The sequence below is a fragment of the Musa acuminata genome, chromosome BXJ2-1 (assembly GCF_036884655.1).
Source record: "Musa acuminata AAA Group cultivar baxijiao chromosome BXJ2-1, Cavendish_Baxijiao_AAA, whole genome shotgun sequence".
Lineage (NCBI taxonomy): Eukaryota > Viridiplantae > Streptophyta > Magnoliopsida > Zingiberales > Musaceae > Musa > Musa acuminata.
In genome coordinates this window covers 29,664,454-29,687,098 of record NC_088338.1, presented here as the reverse complement: position 1 = coordinate 29,687,098, position 22,645 = coordinate 29,664,454, and the positions used below count along the sequence as shown (strand labels likewise).

Below are 22,645 nucleotides of genomic sequence, written 5' to 3'. Positions count from 1 at the left end.
AATCTATAATCATATAATACTATACTAGCCTTTTTGTTAGCATCAGTTCAATATGGATTTTGCATCATGCCATGCATTGATGTGATGATGATTTGTGAAGATGCTTCACAGTTCACATCTCTTTTGGGTAATGACAAGGTTTTTACATGCTCATAAATTTGAATACTAAATTTATGGGATGTTTTAAGGGATGTTTTGTCACTTGAATCTATATATGTATATAAATATAATTGCAGGCAACTATAAATGTCTGTCGGTAATTGTCCAATCAGCTTTCTGGTCACCTGCACCCTCAAATACAGTAACTATTTCACTAGCTGCAAGCAGTGCAGCTTATTATGGTAATTCTGCAAATTGGTGGGGTTAGATTATTCCTTGTCATATCAAATATAGAAATTTCTACAAAATTAAACATTATTTATATTTTCTAGCTCCTATGACAGGTAAAATGTATGCAATTGACACCACCAACTGGACAACCTAGTTGTAGGCAATGAAACAACTCCTGAATAAAAAGCATGCCCATGTGGAGTTTAAATCTAATATTGAGGTTCTTTGAATAAGTATGCTTTCCTTTTTCTTAGTGATAGTCACTAAATAATTGAACACTCGCATTTAAATTCTGTAAAAAATTGATAAGTCATTTATAAATAACTAAAATAAACTTAATTCTTTATGCATTTGCCTTGGTGTTTTGCATTATATTTAAGTTTAGTTTGTTGGCACAAGTTCAAATAACTTTGTTCTACAAAGTCCTTGTGTTAATTAACTTTGGTTTCCTCTATTAAGTTATGTTAAAAGGACTCAGATTGCCTCTGATGTCGTTTCTATTGGTTCTTTTAACAAAGTTTAAGCCAAGGGCCAACAGTTTCTATTTCTTTGTTCTAATTATCTTTTAAAAATTTTTACACAGTGTGACTGCTTTTATCAGTTTTAGCTTTGAGTCTTATTAACATAATTTTATGTTTTTGGTAGTTCCCTTTTCTTAAAGCACAGATACGGGGTTGGTTATACACTCACAATAGTCCAGGTTTGTGATTCTTTAATTTCTCCATCATTTTAGTCCTGCCCTTGTTGTCTGACAAAATTATTCTCCCTTATTATGCAGACTTCTCCTGGTGTCTCTGTAGCTACTGATATTGTCCATCGTCATGTTCCAACTGCTACATGCTTGTCAAATGTAAATTTTCTTACTCTAAAACTTTCATGGTTTTGTCATCTGATAGATCACTTTCTGTTTGTGCTTCATGTTGTTAGTGGAAAAGATTTATGCATATGGTTAATGAACCTGAACTAATTTCCTTGCTTTTACTATGGCAAAATGTTGAAAATGTTCTAAATTATGCTGTGAAGTGATTGATGTTCAAAGATTGCAGAATCAATATATAAATCACTAAGTAGTGTTTGGTCATCTAAAAATTTGGATTTTACATGTCTACTTCTTTCTTAGGGTGTCTCAACCATTTATGTGGGTTATAACTAAAATATTAAATAAATTCTTTTCTTTCTTAGCACTTCCCAGCTTATCGTGTTATCCTACTTTTGTCATGCCATGCTAACACTACCTCAGTCAAGCCAAAATTTTCTTGATATCTATATTTGGAGACATACATTGGGAGGTTAACTTATGGAATTGGAAAATGTTTGATAGATCAGCTCATGTTGAAACTATCCAGTATTGACAGCTCACATATTAGTAATCAAGCCTGAAGCTTGTATAAACATAAATATACTTCAGAGCTGCTTGTATGCACTTGATTGGTAACCAGCATTGGCAGATTACCATTTGAATATGTTGGAATAACATATGGAATATGGTTAAACATTATCTTCTTGTATGAGTACACTGTTTTCTCTTAATGAATTATATTTGTTGGGCATTTTATGTTTCACTTATAAGATCCAAGCGCAAATCATGTTGACACAACTCTACTTGACTATGTGTCAAAGGTTTGCTAGGTTACTGGACTTGAAGTAGTACTTTGCTCCAAGGTTCTCAATTTCGGTCGTATCGATATACCGAGGCATACTGGTGGTACGCCCAAAAAGAGTTAAAAATCCTCCAAAAATATTTGGAGGTAATGGTCCAAAAATACCGGGGCATACCAACTGGTATGCCTTGGTAACGGTCGAAATCTAAGGTGTACCGACCGGTACACCTCGGTAATGATCGAAATCCAGGGCGTACCGACCGATACCCTCGGTAACAGTCAGATTCCGATTGTTACCGCCTGGTATAGGCGTTGTATCGCCCAATACGGGGTCAAAACATTGGTACCGCCCAATAGAGGGTGGTCCGCATACCAGTATCCTCTCGGATTGGTATGTACTGCCTGTCCGATACAGATGGTACACATCGAAATTGAGAACCCTGCTTTGCACATTCATGTTTTGGCGCACTGTTTGTGCATGTGATTGTTTATGGGCAAATAATATTCTCATATTATTTATAGTTAGTATAATCAGATTGATTAAGTGATTTTCACTGGTATTAGAAAATTGAGCATTTTGCAATCTTAGTTTAAGTGCTCTAAATCTAACCTGTCCAAAAACTATTATTTTGCCTTTGGTACTTATCCATGGCCATAGTTCATGGATGTCTTTGGCCTATATGCTTGGTTGTGAATTGAGCTTTACGGACTGTGGTGAACTATCCTTGAAGCATTTCTCACCTAGATAATTATTGGACACAAATTTTGAGACTGCAATTTATGACAATCTTTTAGCTTGCTTTTCTGGATAAATTATATTTCAGAAGACAATTTGTATTATTTTCACTTTGTTATATTCTGTATTATTCCCTGAGAAGAATTAAGCTGTATATGATGTATGAGCATTGTTTCATTTTATTTCTCAGGTAGGTACAGAAATATCTTTCAGACTACCTCTTGCATCATCTACTTCGTTTGAGAATATGTTTCGTGAGATTGAAAACTACATTAGAGGACCAAGCAAGTATCAGGAAAGCTGCTCTAGTTTTTGTCAGGGCATTGAAAGTTATGGTATCTCTGTTACAACTTTGGAGGAGGTTTTCTTGAGAGTATCAGGAGATAACTTTCATGAAGATGATGAGAATGGTTATTACATATCTCGTACTGGATCTATGAATACAATTATTGAAGCATCTACCTATACACTTACAAAATCACCAAATTCTAAATTTCTATTTGGAGTTCATCTCAAGTTTGTCAGATGGATATGTGCTACTCTGGGAAGAATATGCACTTCAATATTTGATGCAGCATGTGGTTTCGTCACATTATTTACTCTCAAGTTTTGTAGTTGTGGCTTGATTCCAAGGTCTATATTTTGGCAACATTCCAAAGCTCTCCTCATAAAAAGGGCAATATATTGTCGTCGAGATAGAAGATCAGTTATCTTCCAGCTGTTCATTCCGGCTTTGTTTTTACTCTTTGGTTTGCTTTTTCTAAAAATTAAGCCACATCCTGATCAGTACTCTATCACCTTAACAACATCATATTTCAATCCCTTACTAAATGGTGGTGGTGGTGGAGGACCTATCCCATTCAATCTCTCTCTATCCATTGCTGAGAAGGTTTATTTTATGTTGGGGAAAGCATGATTTTATGTTGTAAACTTTCCTCTGTATAATATAGCAATTAAAAAATATTTTTCTGTGATTTATGTACTTTTTTTCAGGGAATTCTGCTTAGTCCAATATATTATAATCTTGTAGGTTGCATCTCATGTTCATGGTGGTTGGATACAAAAACAGGAGCCAAGGTCCTACAGGTTTCCTGATTCTGAAAAGATATTAGCTGATGCTATTGAAGCAGCAGGGCCACAATTGGGCCCTGCTCTTCTTTCCATGAGCGAGTACCTAATTACTAGTTTTAATGAATCATATCAGTCGAGGTACAGAGGACTTTTTTTCTGCTAAAATAGGTTTTATCCAGCCTAGTGAATATGATTTTAAGAATCAGATTAATTTAAGTCAATCAGATCAATCATCATAAGTACAGGCTTCTGTTTGACTTTCTGAGTCATGCAGAGTTCAATGCACTTTTTACATTTAGTTATAACACTATGCCTGTTTGACTTCCCTGCCTGTAATATGCAGAGTCCATATCACTATACCTGTTTTATTAATGATTGAAATATTTCTGGTCGTATTATCTTTTTTGTTTTTCTTACTGTCTGGAATAATAAAATAATTATTCATGATTTACAATCAGTAAAAATCATTTCATTTTGTTTGAAATATATCAGTTGAACTGGATTCTTGGTAATGTTTCTCATTTTGGATGAAAAGGTTATTCTACCATGTATTTTATATGTTGTACTGAATCAGAATACAACATTCACAATCTTTTATTTCCTTCATACAAGCATGACTATGTTGGCCTGAACTTTTTCTTGTCAAGCATTTATATGCCATGTTAAAAAAAAAAAAAGGTATTGGACCTCACTCGGACTGGTACATGCCAGTTGGTATGGTATTGGTGTTTGGTAGTTGGTACCACTCAGACCAATCAAAAAAGTTAGTAAAATAGTAAACCTTGGTCAAAACTGGACTTCTGCTGCAGTATGCCGGCATATAAGACCTTGATCAGATAGGTACATTGCAGGCTTACTGGCACATAAAGTTCATTATTGTAGAGTCTTAGACCATGTTAGAATGAAATGATTAGGGACAGGAATTCTCCCTGGGTTGGCCAAGGTGCACCTTGCTTTCTCTCCTGTGCTTTTATTGGATATAGGTTAGTTTACTGGCACATAAACTTGATTTCATGGTCTCTTCTTCGCTAAATAAAAAGGAACTCCTTTGGTGCTCTCTTCTAATTTTTGTTTCCAGATAATTGCTTGAAGATTTGTATTTGAAAGGATCTGAGCATTGAACCCCTGTAGGAAAGACATGTATATGATTTTAGTTAGTCTCGAGTCTCTACTCTCTAGTGTATTTTGGATAGTTTTTTTTTTCAATTCCATTTTTTTTGTAGTTATATTTTTACTACAATTCTATATTCATGGTATGTATGATTCGAACTTTTTAAAACATCTACTTGAATATGCTTATGTGAGTATATGTAAGGTGTGTTTATATGTATATGTATATGTATATGAATTTCAAGGCCAGCGAAAGGACACCTTAGTTCCTCTTTTTGAGCAGTTTGAATGATAGTGCCTACATAAAGCCCTGAAGAGTCATCAGGTTGTGATCTTCTATGTTATCATAATATCACTGTTTTAAATATATTGGTGTTGACACAATCTTGTATACAAATTCACTCTACAATTGCTAGCACATAATTAGAATTTCTATTCAAGCTAATATCCTCCTACATGACTGTCCTTGCTCCAAGCCTATTTCTGTTTAGTACTGTTCTTTTTTTCCTCTTGAATTTCAGATTGAAAACAGAAAAAGAATTGCCCCATAAAACATTAAAATTGGAGCACCAAGGAACTCATTGTTTGAGATGTAGTAAAAGAATATTCTTCACAACTTCCTGTGAGCATGTACCTTTTTTTTTCTGATTAAGGAAAATATTATAAAAAATTATGAAGAAAAAAGGGACTGTGGTACAATTTGTAAGATCCAAGTTGCGCGGGGATCATACCACATGGCCACTATATTCTAAAACTCTTGGATCAGATTGCAGAACAAATTGGAGCATAACTTTTCAATTTATCCTGATAAATCCTTATGGATATCTCAGGTGTGGCAATATAGAAACTTCAGATTGTCTCAAGATAACTATTGATGAAAATGTTCTTCGGTAAATAACTTCTTTATTATAGTATTTTGTTCTGTTGTGTGTGTTCCTGTGTGAGTGCACGCAAGTATTGTTTGTGAATGTGTTCCTGTGTCTTTATTTGTGCATGTAGATTGATAGTAGAGTCTAGTAACATAAAAGGAGAACGTAAATACTAGACCAGGAAGATGATAATATTCATATATAATGAACTATCCTCTGGAAAGTTGGTTAGTTCACATGAGATCTACACCAGTTAGTGTATGCTCTAAATTTCAAGCAGTCTTTGGAAACCCTAAGTGGAATTAGACCAAGGATCAATGTCTCGTCTGCAAATTTGTCAACCAAGGACCAATAAATTCTATCTCACGTATGATTTGAACTTTGAAATATCTCAATGCTCCTGTGTATTGACTAGTCTTGATGTGAGGATTAAAGCTTGTTAAAAGTTAGTTTGGGACTGGTGATGGTGACAAATAAACTCAAGATATGAGGTATTAGAGTCTATAGATTGTGACAATTTGTGATGATCTTTATTTGCAAAAGCTGACTTAAATTCTTCACTCCCTGGAACTGGAAGAATTAAGTAACTTGATATTTTCTAAATATTATTCATATGTATTGATTGTATGAGTTATGTTGTTATCCTCTTCAATACTTTTAGTTCTTTAATGACAGGCTAGGTTATATTAGTTCTGAATTCTCTTATAAAATATTATCTCAGACTGAGACTACATGGTTCTTTGTAGCCTGTGGCATCATATTCAGTTTTTTATGTCCATGATCTTGGAACAATATTTTGCTTTCATATTTACATTGATATAATCTTAATTCCTTCAAGGTACGGTGCTGTCGTAATGGACAATCAGAAAAATGATGGTAGTGTCGGATATACAGTGCTTCACAACAGTTCTTGTCAACATGCAGCTCCGACATATATCAATTTGATGAATGCTGCAATTTTAAAAATGGCAACTGGTAATGAACATTTAATGATTCAAACTCGTAATCACCCTTTGCCAATGACAATATCACAGCGGTCACAACGGCATGTACGCATCTTTCTTTTATCTATCAATGTTGCTCCCATGTTATGTTGGTTATGTAGATTGCTTTCTGTGAAATGAAGTAGTTTTCATTTATACAGGTTGTACTCTTTAGAAACTAAATCAGAAACTTATGATCTCTAAGTTAATATGAAAGACCATAATATTAAGAATCTCCTTAATCTAGTGGACAGCAATGGATATGTTCATGACATGGCTGCCTTCATTTTTAATTTATCTTCACCTTGAAAGTTGTCTACAACTGTACGCTATAGTCTACTTACATTCTTGTATTAATTATTGTTTAACTTTTTGAGTTTTAACTGACACTTCCTCATAGCATTGAGCTGGCTTTTGTATCATATTTTGAAAAATGAAGTTTTCTATCCATTTCAATTCTGTTTTCTTTGTGAAACAAACTCAAGTCACTCAGCATCAATGTCTTAGTTCCTGAATAAAGTTAAACAAATATGATAATATTTCATGGTTCGAGTAAAATATTTTAATTTTAATCAAAGAAATATTTGATACTCTTCTGAGTTCTGACAAATTTGATTTCAGACTAATATTGGTTTTAGTAACTGGTTACACATATGATGTTGTAAGGATTCAAGTTTTGGTCTGAGACCCATAGGGTACGTACTGACAAAAAACACTGACCAAAGAGAAATAGGGAGAGAAGAGGGGAGGAGGAGGAGCTGGAGAGGAGGAGGTGGAGTCTTGGAGATGGAGAAAGAAGCCATGGTGGCGATGCAAGGAACTGTGGCAAGGCATTTGGCATCGGCACTTGCTTAGCTAGACATCAGGCTATTACGTGCTTAGTTGGATTTGCTTGAATCGTGAGGCATCCTAGAGATGCTTGCTTGCAAAGAATTCACCTAGTTCTGACCCTTTACGGATAACTAAGGACCTATGAAATAGAACGGATAACTAAGGACCTATGAAATAGAAAACAGTTAGTTGAAGAGGCGAATGATGTGCTATTGTTGTCCAGCAAAACACACTAACAAACAATTGAACATAGGGAAAGATTGTAAGCCAAAGTAAGCTAACTGTAGCTCTGAATGATAGTAGTTTGAGAGCCCAATAGAGTCCTAAGTGTCGGAGAGCTCAACAGAGTCTTATGCTTGCAAGAACATACAACTACTAGGCTCATAGATTATCAGAAGCTCTCCTACTGCTATCTTGGAGCTCCCATCTAGCTTGGTGTCATTCAAGCATTTCAAGGTGCTGAGATGGCTGAGATTTTATGCTGCAACAACACACAAAAAAATCCTTTCTATGCCATTGGCTGCAGGGTTAATTTTGGCCTGGAACTATTGATAGAGAATATAACAACCTATGCAAACTGCACGTACATTGACGTTTTATCCAGATCGGTATGAAACAAGCAGTATGTACCAGTTCATGATGCGGACCGCCCTCTTCTTGAGCGGTTTGTTCTGGACCATTAAAAAAAATCTAGAAACAAACATTAGAACTCACATTCGCGAGCCCTCTTCGCCTCGAATGTGAACCCTTCATGTTTCTCTTCAACAGGCTATCGTCGACAGGCCTGTTGTCGCCTGCTACCTGCCATTCACAAGTACGCTTCCTCCTCTTCTCCTCCTTCCTCTTCCTCCTCCTTCCTTTTCCTCCTTTCACTTCCTCCACAACATCCTCTCCTTCATCTTCCTCCTCTTCGTTGACCACCTCCTTGATTGGTACGATTCGATTCAGCTAGTGAACGATACAGGTCTAATTTGTGATATGACATTCCTTGTACATGTACAACAAAAACTGAACATGATAATGCAAAATGAGGTTGTTGGGCTACCATTGGCCTAACTATTTACAACTGAAGGTGCTGCATCGTAGACTTGTTACTGCTGTACACGACATAGTGGCGAAGCAAGAGAGGGTCCAGAGGGATAGAGGAACATGGGACATGGTTTTTCAGGTTAAGTAATATAAAGAAAACACAATTATATCTGTGAAAAAAATATAAGTTTCATACAAAATTGGACCAAATTACCCGGTCCAAGTGCTGGTTGTTGGTCGAAATGGGTAAATACTGAGCAGTCTTCTATACCTTGATGTGTTGTATCAAAAAATATATATACAAGTATATACCACTACCAACATATGTTGTATGGTACCGTTCTTTAGGTCGACAGGTAAATAACAGACCCTACTGAGTGAAACAACTGAAATTGGATTCCTTGTTTTTTCCTATTATTGCCCTAGGTGTATGTAAACACCTGCTTTTTATATCAGTGCCAGTGAAAGAGTGAGCTACATAGTATTGCTGATAAGGGAAAATATCTGTGAATTTTTAGTTGTTCAGGTGATTAATAGAAATAAGCTCTTTCGTATCTTTTGGATAATAATTCGCCAGTCTCAAGATTAAATCCTGAAATAACCTACTAAACTGACACGATTATTAGGGCAGTAATTTTTTGACTGCTACTTTTATCTGAGCAGATTAAAGGCCTACTAAATCAATGTTCATCTCAGTTCAATTTTTATATGCAAGTTGTTACATAAATACAAAGTTATAACAAAAGAAGAGACAACTTTTTTTCAATCAGATGCTGTTCTAGAATCAAAATCATATCCAGAGTTTATCAACTAAGTAAATGATCGTTGCAATAGAAGGGAACAAGATAGGGATTATGATAGAGGAATTCATTACTGAAAGAAGGGAAGAATGCATAGGTCATGAGGAAGAACTTATCTTGATTTTGTTTTTTTCTTCTAATTTAAGCAATGTAAGATGATTATCTCTAGGTTTTCTGTTTATTTTTCATTCAGCAGCATAAGATTAGCTCCTTTATTCATCTTTGCAGATGGCCAAGGAACAAATGAATATATATCTAAACATCTTGGCCATGCCCCCCACAGAAAAAAACAGCAGCATGACACACTAGTTCTGTTGAGCCATAATGAGCATATGTCAAGACAACCAACTTTACTCATTATTTTTCTGTTTCATCTTTGTTATCTTGGATGTGATGAATGACTGCATTTATTTTTTTCATTTAATTTGTTTACTTGATTAATGAGTCATGTACTAATTCAATTGAAGAGGTGATTATGCTCCCACTTAAATTGGTTCTAGATTTCTATCATGAGAGAATTGATGTTTTTCCATCTTATCTCTAGGATTTGGATGCATTCTCTGCTTCAATCATTGTCAATATTGCCTTTTCTTTCATCCCAGCGTCATTTGCTGTTACAATAGTTAAGGTGAGATCTCTTTTAGCTTATACTCTTTAACATTTAACATGATTCTGTTAGGTTCCATATTTAGCCTCATGCATGTATATTAAAAAAATATGTGGACTCTCCATATGTTTTTCAATGTCTATGCATATCTCCGTACAGTCTTGGAAACCAAATTTTGTTGCCACATTGTCTTACCTAGCATTCAACTGGTGCTTTCAGTGTTAGGAGTTTTGAACCAGATGTGGCACATTTACTTTGTATGATTCTAATACTTAAGGCTACTTTGTCAAATCATAGTTTTTGTCCAAGAATTTAAAATACTACTCGGGTTGGCACATATTTGATTTGGTATGTACCTTTCGGGGTTTATCATTCTGACCAAGTATTGGTATCAGATCGTATAGTTCAATACCTGATACAATGCCCATTCATTTTGATTTTTTATTATTTTATTCAATGATACTGGATGATGCAGGTTGGTGTAATACTACTTTTAGATATATCAGTACCATACCCGTTGGATAGGTTACCAAAATCAGTATCAGAGTAGTGTTTAATCCTTGATTGTGTTGTTATTTGTAGATCAGTTTGCAACTAGCACTTTAGATGGATTCTATATGGATTATGCCAATCAACAATCTTTTTACTTTTCCACTGTTGTTTCTTCCAGTATTTAGCTGATGTTCGTAAATCATGTCAAATTTTCACTCAGTCACCATTATAACTTAGGCCAAATAAAGGATGATTCATGCCATAAGATAGCAAAGAATGTTAGCAACAAAGAGTAACTCCTAAGATAGTAAAAAGATTGTATTCATAGTTTAGGAGCTACTTTTTGGATGTAAATGTTATAACTACACAGGATATGCTTTATAACTTGTTGACAAATCTTAACATTTTTGTTCGCCTATATTCTATGTATCCACAACTTAGTAGGACACTAGGACCTATTGCTGGATTATTTTTGAGCTCCTAGTTTGTTTGCCATTTGTAAACCATAGACCAATTTTTTTTTCTTTTCAGTTAATAATATCTTGTCAATCAAAATTATCTCTTGTTCTGATTGCAATTTCTTTTTTGGGAATTGAATGAAAAATTTACTATTTCAAGTCATAATTTGGAACTTCAAATACATGAATATTAGGTCATTCCATTGATGTCATTTGCTTATTTTTGTTATTCTTCATGCCCTTCAAACTGCTGATTGCTTTAGCAAGTAGCGATAATTAACAGTTGCTGATCTCTTGATGTTTGGTGTTTCTTGAGAAGGCAACATGCCAAAGTTTTTTGTTTGAAGTGTTTTTTAGTATTCATCCTTAAAACCTTCAAAAGTTGCTTGTAAATTATGTAAATCATGGGAAATTCTGGAACCATATTCAGTAACTTCTTTGTTGTTTAGAAATTTGTTATATTTAACTGTTTGAACTTTGAAGTTTGAACTACTGTCTTGAGAATGATAATAGATGGCAGCTTGAGGATAATGGTGTTAGCATGCATCTAGAGCCATTACCATAAGTGTCCTTGCAGATGGGACCAAAATTTTAGTTATGCTGCACCTTGAATTGTTTTCTTATGTCATTCAAGCCTAACATCTGGCACAAGAATTGTGCCACCTCAATGTTATACTACCATGCCTTTATGCTAGAAGAATGTGGCAGGGTACACCCTGATTAGCATTAAATGGCAACAAAAACCTGTGGAATCCTTTCTCAGGACATCCTCTGGCAACTCAAATCCACATTAACAGACATCCTCTGTTAAGATTAGTGTTCCTGTATGATGAAATGAAACACTACAGTTTTCAGTAGTAAGTTATATTGAATCCTTTCTTGGTCCAATTTGAAATGAATCTTTTCTGGGTCCAATTTAAATTAAATCTTTTTTGGTCCAATTGAAATATTATGCAAAGGACCTATAAACAAAAAATGAAAAAATGGTTAATGTAGCAGATATATCTGTTTATTGAATGTGTACATAATATGGGTCTTGTCCATCATAATTCTTCGTTTTATTGTTTAATGTGGGTCAGTTTTGTAGCTAAAAGACTTCAAGGATCCAGTACTTTGCTACATTGAAACTGTTCGAAGTAAGGATAACTGGTTACTTAAAAATTGAGGTCTGACAAATTGTTAGGTGTTTTTCTATCATCTTAATCTGTAAACAATGTTCCACTTACTTTTTCTCTTTTGCAATTTTTGACTGTGATGGCTGATGGGAGTGCTTATTTAAATTGTTGTAGGAGCGTGAAGTCAAAGCAAAGCACCAGCAGTTAATTAGCGGGGTATCAATAAACATCATAGTCATTTTCTTGATTTGCTGTTTCCTCAAGTTGACTTTTATTGACCTCTACCCAGGTTTCTGTATTATCTTATTGGGTTTCAACATACATATGGGACTTCGTCAGCTTCTTGTTCCCGACATCACTTGCAGTGATACTATTTTTTATGTTCGGTCTGTAATGAATCTCTTCCTGAACTTCATGATAATAATTTCCTGTCTATTGTTTATTCTTCTAGTTCTTGTTCTGGCCTTCCAAATTTCTGCTGCTTCAATCTTATTATGTTTTTCATTCTAGAGCTTTTCTTTTGTTTTATAGAGAATTGCTAGCATTTAACAAACCATCTTGCTTCTAGATCTGAATCAGTTTGTTGGAACTGGATGCTTCTTACCAACTATAGTCCTCTTTTTGGAATATGGATTAGCAATTGGTTCATCAACATACTGCCTTACATTTTTCTTTTCTGAGCACACAATTGCCCAGGTATATTTCAGATATTTTTGTGATTCATCTAGACTTTTTATATGCTAGTTTAGACATCAGATATTTTGATTTGCTTGTTGATGCAGAATGTGGTTTTGCTGATTCACTTTTTTAGTGGGCTTGTTCTCATGGTCATTTCATTTGTTTTGGGGCTTATGGATGCAACTAAAAGTGCAAACTCTCTGCTAAAGGTATGTAAGGTCTATCTGGTTTTTAAAAAATAATTGGCAGTATCTTCGCTAAAGTTATATCTTTTGAGCTTTTCTGGTGTCTACCGTTTCATACAGCAGAAATTTAACTAATTCATCTTGTTTGTAGGAATTTAACAGATCGTAGTTTTCTTGTGTAGAGAACAAGATCAGTTAGGTTCTTGCATAGTGTGGCTTTGGCACTTCTTTTAATGACTTTCTATGAAAGTGATACCCTCAGTTTTGTGTTTTTCAAATATAATCCTTAGGTTTCATTCTAATTTTAGTGTTTGCTCAAGAAACTAACCGATCAATTCTCTAGGGTTTGATCTGTTCTTGCAATTTGCAAACAACCATTCAATAGCCAAAATTTTGGATTATATGTAATTATGATATAATGCGGAAATGAAAGTGCTGGAACCATTTGTGCTTATTTTCTTTTCTGTCATCTAGTCCTGTCATGCCTCCTAAATTTAATTCTCATTCAGGAGGTGTGAACCTAACTCAAAATTAATAATATTATAATTCAACAAACAATCCAGGATCCAATCACACATTTGAGGCCACTAAGAAAACGCTCAAGTCAAAATTCACTTATATAATCCATAATTCATAAAACCTGTGCAGTTTATAATCATACCATCGTATCAATTAATGATTCACAAAATCCAAAGCCAACTTAATTAAACTATAACCACATCATAAATTCAAAAGCGTGGCAATCTATACAATTACAGAACCAACATATACCACAAGTTTATATCATTACACATCTTAAACTTAACATTCCCAAAATCCCGACATGGGAGGTACTTTTTAAATATTTACAAGATACATCGATCTAGATTTGTCATTGATATTTCATTACACACAAAAGGAACATATACAACATCAACCTATCAAGTACGAAATATTTGTCCCAAAATCTTCTAGCTTTCCACTGCCTCAACCCAATTTACACATTTTAGCGAGCGATAAACTATCCTGAAAATTTTATATAGCAACGGGGTGAGCATATAAAGCTCAGCAAGTGACTAACATATCCGTAGCAAAGAGGATAGTTTTCAAACAAATAAGGTATAAAAAATACAAAGCAAAGATACAAGATGAAAACAGAGGCATGTATTGTTTGAATGCAGAATTACGATGTCATTTCGTTCGAAGCATGTTTTGTTCATGGAAAGGTAATTGGAGCATATCATTAGCATAAGGCGCATATCCATGGCATATGGTATATTTCAAGGTATAACAAAGATATATAAACATTTTGGAAACATATCAAAGAACAAAACATGAATAGAAGCTCAAATGTCACATGGCGTTGCATTCATTTCATTCTTATCCAAAGCATGCATAGAAACACAGTCAAAGCCTTTATATCATGTCAAACACATAGAAGGTGAAGTGGGATCATAACATAATATGGTCCATTCATTTCTGAATGACCACCAAACATAAGTCTTCCACGTCTGGGAGCTTCATCCACCCACGTTTGAGTGAAATCATAGGGGGCCGGCAGAGCATCACGGGCTCTAAGCATAACTCCCTTTACCATTTCTGGCAAAGGTTCACATTTATCCCACAAACACCGGAGTACAAAAGGATAGTGAACAATAAAATTGGGACATATTGGAAACACAAACGGAAACAATGGAATGCATGTGCCTATACAAAACATTGCGATACAAACTTGAACTTTACATAATAAATGCAGGTATACAAATAATTGAAGGACAAAAGTATACAGGAATTCAAGGAAATAATGTAAAGGTCAACTTAAGTAAGGGTTTTTGCTGAAATCGATCTCAAAAAAGAAGAAACAAGAGGAGGCAAAATCGACCAAAGCTTGATTCTGGCAGAATTTAAGAGGCATCTTGCATAAATTATTTAGATAACCAATTATGCTCCAATTTATATAAAATAGGTGTCATTCGAAAGATGTGTTAATCTATTTTCAGATAAATCATGTTTTGCTAGAATTGGAGTTTACAATAGGGAGTTACAAATAATTTCATATTGAAAGGTCTGAAAACATCAGCTCTGTTTTACTGAATCCACATGGTCGATAAAAATAGATGTTTTCAGTTTGCATTTGTATTCCAAAAATTTCAAATCAGACAAGTACAAAAAGAGGTTTGAGTCTAGTTTTCAATAAATCATAATTTGTATGAATCTGAGTTCCCAGCAGAAAGTTATAAGCAGTTAAGCAACAAGAGGTCAGAAATTACAGTCCCTATTTTGCATAATCTGTAAGGTTATTGAAACAGAAGCCTTAGTAGGCATCTAAACTCCAAATCATTCAATCTCAGTATCAAAATGAAGATTTTTAAGTCTACTTTCAAATGGATTAGGCTTTGTATAAATCAAAGTTTAGTGCTAAAAGTTAGGTCCGAAACAGTGCATAGAGGTCAGATTACTGAAAAATTACAGATCCATGGCTTTGTATCAAAACGAAAGAAAGGTTTGGTTCTAAGCTAAAATCTTTCGAATTATGAAGAATTAAAAGGAAAACAGAGATTATGAATTACTGTGGGATGGGGTTAGAACACTTGCCTTAGAAGAGTTTGATTCCCAAATATGGGGAGTTGATGCAAAACCTCAAGCAAAGCTTCTTCTTCTTCTTCTTCTTCTTCTTCCCTTCTCTTCTCAAACTAACGTTGGTTGCAGAAACTTAAGTTTCATTTCTTTAATCTCTCAACTAATTACTCTAATTACTTAGGTTTGGCTAATACAAGGATTGCAAGGTGTCATGCATGCATGAAAAGGGCTAGGTGTCATCTTTAGAGCAAACATAAGTGGCACCAACCTTAGGCTAGCTAGTGACACATATCCACTATTTTTTTTTTCTTTAACTTAAATATGAATCTTTCATAAATCATATCAAATTTTTAATATTCACTCTTAGGTCTCTAGCCATAAATTTTTAATATAATATCATTTAATAAAAAAAATTATTAAATAATCCTCATATTTACAAACATGCATTTACTAAAATTTCAAAAATGGAGGATGTTACAAGTCCCTTCTGGTCTTATATGCTTAATATGTTTTTTTTTCTTATTTCTTTTTTATAATCTGGTCCCTTCCTGTCTTACATGCTTAATATGATTTTTTTTCTTATTTCTTTTTTATATTCTTGTCCCTTCTGGTCTTACATGCTTAATATACTCCTTACACCGTCCCTGAGTCCACAAGTAACAAATGAAATTTTGTACATTCTGATATGCACAACTGAGTCTCAGATTGTGTTAGTATGTACTGAGTCTAAAAAATTCAAAACTGTTTAAAGCAAGTCATATCAAAAGCTTAATAGCAAGTATAAGAAAGGGAAGTATAACAATCAAGATACAAGTTTATTGTGGTTTGACACAGTGGCTTATGTCCACTCCTAATTGCCCCATAATTGCTCGAGGCATGTCAATCTACAATCATTTTCTATTGTCAGAGATCAAACAAATGACGTTTTTCACAAGAATGAGATGGAACCCACAACTTGTTCTTTTTCCTAGGTTGAAGAACAAAACCCCCTTGGTTACTTTTCGCGGGCTTAAGAACCAAAACCAATTGGTTCCTTTTTATTGGCTTAGGAACTAAAACCTGCACTCTTTTTTTCCATCTCAAAGCTAAGCCATCACTTTTGAAGAAGGAAAACCTTTTTTTTCTTATTAGAAGCTTAGAGATAATCATTTATAAGATTTCTTAGAAGAAAGGTGACACTCACCTTTTGAATCAAACTCACAAGGAGTGTTGAGTACTTAAGCTAGAGTGAACAATTGAACAAAGGATCACTTAGAATGATTCTAGCATGAGGGATGAGATTCTCTTAAATTTTGCTAATGTAGGTCAATCTCTCGATTCTCTCCTATTTTTACTCTCAAAGATTTGCTGGTTGTAGCACTTATCTCAAAATTTTGCAGGTGAAAGACTCTTTTTCTTCTCACAAGATATCTCAAGATAAGCTTTTGGATGACTCGATCATTAGTTTGAAAGTCTATTTATAGTCCTTCGTATATCTGACACAAAATCTAAAGAGAACATGAAATCTAAGAAAAATTTGGCTGGTGCAGCTTTTGTTAGGTCCACTGGTGGGGTTGCAGCCCGACTGAACATATATAGCAAAGACTTTATATTTGATTATATTGGTTGAAATGCGTAGTATTTTCGATGGAACTCGGACTAGGCAAGATTGCATAATTTGGTGAATCGTCCACTTCTGCCCACTCACTATCATGCTGCCCACCACCCTTGACATTTAGTACTTCTCCCTTCTCCATTCTTCTTGAAATAGTCTTTTACAAAGTTTGAATATCGCTCGACAATGCATTAGTTGCTAATCTTATGTATCTGCATACCAATTTGATATGTTTGTCGGATCAAATCTCGAAATTGATCTTATGACAGTATATAGATACATCGTATGTTATTGGTGTATCAATGAGATGATGGTCGTAGTCTGAGCGCCATGAACCACATGTGTTTGAGGCGGCTCTCGAGACAAGTATGATTGTGGCATGTATTGGTGCAGAGTATGGAGAATGTCAGAACTTCTATGTTCACTTTTGATTTGCTCTCGTATCATAAGATTGATCACCGTACTATTGCTTGGAGAAGAATGACCGACTATCATGTTGAACTTCATGACTTGAATGTTGGGTGGCATGTGTAAAATTCTGCTCCTTGGTCCATGCAACACCCTCAAATTGTGGAGATCGGACCATCGACTCCTTAATGTCGCTGCTTTCGTTGATCGAGGCATTGTTGTCCATGTTGTTGCTATGTTTCCGGACCGAGCGGGTTATTGAATATGATTGAGAAGTTATCTACATACCTTTGATTAGAGAGTTCTTCCCTTAATTTAGGTGTTAATGCTCCTTGATTAGCTTCCCAAGCTTGATCCAATCCTCAAATTACAGCTTTGTGGAGTTCAAGAGAGTGCAAATAAGTAAATTTGAAAAATTTGAGTGAGAAAGTGATTGAGAGAGTAGATGAGTTAGAGAGAGTGAAAGGGGAGAGAATGAGTAGGTAAAGAGATTTTAAGAACTCTTAGATCTAGTTCAAACTGTCAAATGGACCATTTTAATTCAACAAATCCGAACCATTAAGCAGTATCGGTCGAAATCTGACCGTTACCGATCGACATAAATTGGTAATGGTCGGATTTCGATTGTTTTGAGTAGTACAAACCTCGTATCGGGCGATACAGAGTCCCTTGTTATGGACCGCCCAATACAGAATGGTTTGTATGCCGAGATCTTGTCGGACTAATATGTATCACCTGGTACGGGTTTGCATGGTGAACCTTTTATTATAGGTCCAAGCCTATGCACTACCCCTGCACAAAATTGCGGACCTTTCTGCTTGGTATGGTTGGGTACGAATGATATTTATTAGTTCCAATAGCCTACCAAGCAAAACAGGGTAAACTGTGTGATACCTATCCCACTAGAAAATTTGGTGAAGTCATTTAAAAAGTAAATATAATGTGTGTGTATTTATCTTTGTACAATAAATAAATAAAATGAATCATGATTTAGAAAAGTACCATAAATCAAACTACCTCGTCATACTGCATAATGAGAACAGTGTCCTATAGCTTGTAAGAGTATGACTTTGGTACCCAAAATGGCTTGGACCAATAGGGGTCTGATACCCGAAATTTAAAACCTTGGTTTTTAATATATTGAAATTTGGTAAAACTCACTTGTGTGTGTGTGTGTGTGTGTGTGTGTGTGTGTTTGTTTGTGTTAATTTATCTTTGTACAACAAATAAAATGAATCATAACTTAGAAATTACTCTAATCTCACAAACTTAGTTGGTTATGTTGAAATCTTGTAGTACCTTTGCATGTTCGTTCGTAAAGGATCGACCTTTGTAACCTCGTAGGTTCCCTAAGGACCTAAAATATCGAAAACGTATTAGTGGAAGCGTTAATTCGAGATTCCACATGAAAATATTTCAGCAAACACTCTGTATATAGAAAGATGGACTTTGCAAGCTTTGAATGGTCGTGCGACAAAAGGTTCAAGGCAATTTTCCATGATCAAAAGTCGCCTATTAATGAGTGCCCATGCGACACCATTGTAGAACCATGTGATGGACCAACCAAGACACTACCCCAGAAACCCATCCCATGCAACTCTAGAGTGTTGAGATGGTTGACATTTTTGGCCGACCTTCGCTTATGGTAAACACCCATGCAACTCTAGGGTGCTGAGATGGTTCACATTTTGGCCACTCTTCGCCTATGGTAAACACTCGTTTTTGGATAGTTTTGCCTCTATGCAACGACTGCACATAGGCTGCCTTTACTAGTCAGAAATGACTACAAAACCGAATCAAAATGGAGCTGCTAAGCCTATTGCAAGCCCCTTACATGTTGCCTAAAGCATAAATAAACTGGCTACCTCATCATGCTGCATAATGAGGATGTTGTCCTGCTGTGCACAATACCTGTATCACATTGTCAATCCACAATCTCTTTTACTATGATTAAAGTGGAAGACCAAAACAAGAATTGTCTCCATTCCAAGGAGTTGTCTAACTTCTGAGACCTAGTGATTCGGTGCACTAAAGCTATTATTGAAATTGTTCTCATCATCAAGGACTTGTTGTAGCAATAAAATTGCCTCTTGTGACCATTCCAAGGAGTTGTCTAACTTCTGAGACCTAGTGATTTTTGAGACCAGCATTCATCAGACTGACTCAATATTAGTATTTGACATTCTGATCATACTGAAGTAACAATAGTACAGTATTTTTTTAATATATACTAGTGTTACACCTACTGTACAGTGTTATTGCCTTCTTTCTGCCGGTACAGTGTATTAGAGAATACCTCCTAGCTTTACTCTCTTGATAATTTAACTTTTGTTGTTCAGCTGCACAAAAAAAAAGTCAAATTTTGGTGATGCAGTTCTTTTGTTTGTATTTTCATTTAGGCCTTTTTGCTTTCCTGCAAAAGTTGAAATTGCACATCTGCAGGTGCAAGTTTCAAGTAGCATATTTCTACTTTGGAAAATCAAATTTCCATCTTGTGTGAATCTTTTAGTGGTTTATGCTGATTAATGGCTCATCAAAATGCTGTTGGACTCTGATTTTGTTTTAAAGCTATTTTGAGGTTAATTATGCAATTTCAAGGTTTATTATGGAAGAAAATTAAGCTGTACCTTCTTAATATGGATTATTCTATGAACCATGTACTATCATCCTTTGCAAAGATTTCAGTTCTGTTAGTTTTGTGAATTGATATTCATTATTTCACATTAAGCAATTCTTGCAGAATTTCTTTAGGTTATCTCCTGGGTTTTGCTTTGCTGATGGCCTTGCATCACTTGCTCTTAGACGTCAAGGAATGAAGCAGGGATCTGGAAGTAGTACCCTTGACTGGAATGTGACTGGGGCTTCTATCTGCTATTTAGCATTTGAGGTTATTTAATTTACATATGGTCTTTTAAATGTTTCAGTCTTTTTTAAAATATAGTTTGAGAGTTATCTGATGAGATTCTTTAGGATGACAATTGCAAGATAGTTTTGTCAGCCACATTCATATATTATCATAGTGAGAGCTATTTGGACATCATCTATTATTACTGCCTGTTTTTTGATGAAGTGCATGAAGAATTCTTCATGAGTACCATGAACAATTAGAAACATTGGTGAACCAAGCAAACACAATAAAGAACTCTTGTTAGTATGCCTCCCATTTCCTTCAAATTTAACATCCCTCGTATTAAGACCTCATCCATGAAGTTACCTTTTTGATGGTCCTAGATGCGATGGTTTCAGATACTGTGGTATCTGTACTGTGCTTAGTGCACCTGTATGTTAATGCTCTAACCATACAGGTATTTATTTTAGTTTATTGTGTACCTTGATACATTGTAATGTGTCATTATGTACATGTCCATAGGCATTATTCCTGTTGTTTCAAAACCTTGCTAGATACTAGGCCCACATTATTCATTTACAAATTTACGTTTTTTTTTTGAAGGCCCATGTAATTACTGGATTTTATGCGATGGGTGCAGAAATGATAGTGTTTACCATAATTTTGTCACTTTATGACTCAATCTTCTTTTATGGAGAAGCCAAATTCTGATTTTATAGTTATGTATAAAAGAACTGAGTACATAAAAATGCTTTTCTTGCCATATAATTTTGTTATTGACAACAAGTTAAGATATCTTTTATGTGGTTATGCAGATTCAAGTTTGAGGGTTGGCCTTGGTGTATGTTAAAGTTGCTTCTTTGTATTTAGTTTCAAATTTAAGCCAGATTCTTTCTCTTAAACTACAATGCTTTAGTGTTAGCTAGTCTTTTTAATATGTTTTTGGATGAAAGATATACGTCATATACTTTTTTTTACTTATATGAAGTTTGTATTTGCTCTTCATATGACTACTTAGAACTTTTTTGGTCATCTTTTTATCACAATGTTAACCATTTTTAGTGGTGGTTTGTTGCTTACTCTCCCCCCACCCTCCCATTAGAACTTTTTTGGTCATCTTTTTTTCATAATGTTAACCATTTTTAGTGGTGGTTTGTTGCTTACTCTGCCCTCCCAAAACAAAAAAAAGAATGAAAGGCAACTACAAGAACAAAATTTGTAAACAAACTGACATTTAAGAATCTACTCAAATCTTTCATAGAAGAGGATCGGTTGAATGTTGTTTATATGTAATTTCTCGACAATCATAGAGTATTAGAAGTTTTTCCATGCAAGTTGAGTGACTATATAGCAGGGTTCTCAATTTTGATGTGTACCGCTTGGTATGGGCGGTATGTACCGGTCCACGAGGATACCAGTACACAGACCGCCCTCTACCGGGTGGTATCAGTGTTTTGACCCCATATCAGGCGATACAGGATCTGTACTGGGCGGTAACAGTCGAAATCCGATCGTTACCAAGGTGTACTGATCGGTACACCTTGGATTTCGATTGTTACCGAGGTGTACCGATCGGTGCACCTCGGATTTTTACCATTACCGATGTATATAAATTGGTCCATCTCGGTATTTTTGGAGGTTTTTTAACTCTTTTTGAGCATATTGCCAGTACACCCCAGCATACTGTCGGTATGCCTCAGTACGTACTGTACCGAGTAGGGCTCAGTACACCAGTACAGATTGAAATCGAGAACCTTGCTATATAGTCATAACCATCTTGGTAAAAGATTAGGAATGGAGATTCAGGCCTAAAAGTAAATTCTTCAGATCATATGCTGAGCCAAAGTTAGATATGCTTCAGTCCTTTATACTCATTGAACAAAAATTGTAAACAAACTGGCATTTAAGAATCTACTCAACTCTTTCATAGAAGGGGATCAGTTGAATGTTCACTGGTAATTGCTCGACGATCATAGGATATTAAAAGTTTTTCCGTACAAGTTGATTGACTAGAATTGGAAATTTAACGATAATGACAGGCCTATATAGTCACAACTATCTTGGAAAATGCTTAGGAATGGAGATTCAGACCTAGAAGTAAATTCCTCAGATCATATGCTGAAACAAAATTAGATATGCTGTTACTTCCATTATACTCTTTCATATTCCTTATCTCTTTTCTGAAGTTTTCTGATTATCTTAAATCCATGGCACCCACTTTGGACTCCCTACCATTCCTGACATGGTTACATTATCCCAATGGTCATTGTTGCTGTAATCAATTCATGTCCATTTGTTTCTCCAACTTCAATATTTTTTGCTTAATGATCATGGCATGATA

General features: G+C 35.0%; 1 protein-coding gene across 1 annotated transcript in view; it reads left to right on the top strand.

The window, feature by feature from the left end:
• LOC135599088 (ABC transporter A family member 1-like) overlaps window positions 1-22,645 on the top strand; it is a 78,437-nt gene that overhangs the window by 46,342 nt on the left and 9,450 nt on the right. The window contains exons 5-15 of the mRNA XM_065093818.1: window positions 976-1,030; window positions 1,109-1,180; window positions 2,858-3,556; window positions 3,698-3,876; window positions 6,556-6,766; window positions 9,905-9,988; window positions 12,207-12,248; window positions 12,322-12,418; window positions 12,601-12,728; window positions 12,815-12,919; window positions 20,197-20,343. Of these exons, the coding sequence (XP_064949890.1) occupies window positions 976-1,030; window positions 1,109-1,180; window positions 2,858-3,556; window positions 3,698-3,876; window positions 6,556-6,766; window positions 9,905-9,988; window positions 12,207-12,248; window positions 12,322-12,418; window positions 12,601-12,728; window positions 12,815-12,919; window positions 20,197-20,343 (1,819 nt within the window). The remainder of the gene's footprint in view (window positions 1-975; window positions 1,031-1,108; window positions 1,181-2,857; window positions 3,557-3,697; window positions 3,877-6,555; window positions 6,767-9,904; window positions 9,989-12,206; window positions 12,249-12,321; window positions 12,419-12,600; window positions 12,729-12,814; window positions 12,920-20,196; window positions 20,344-22,645) is intronic.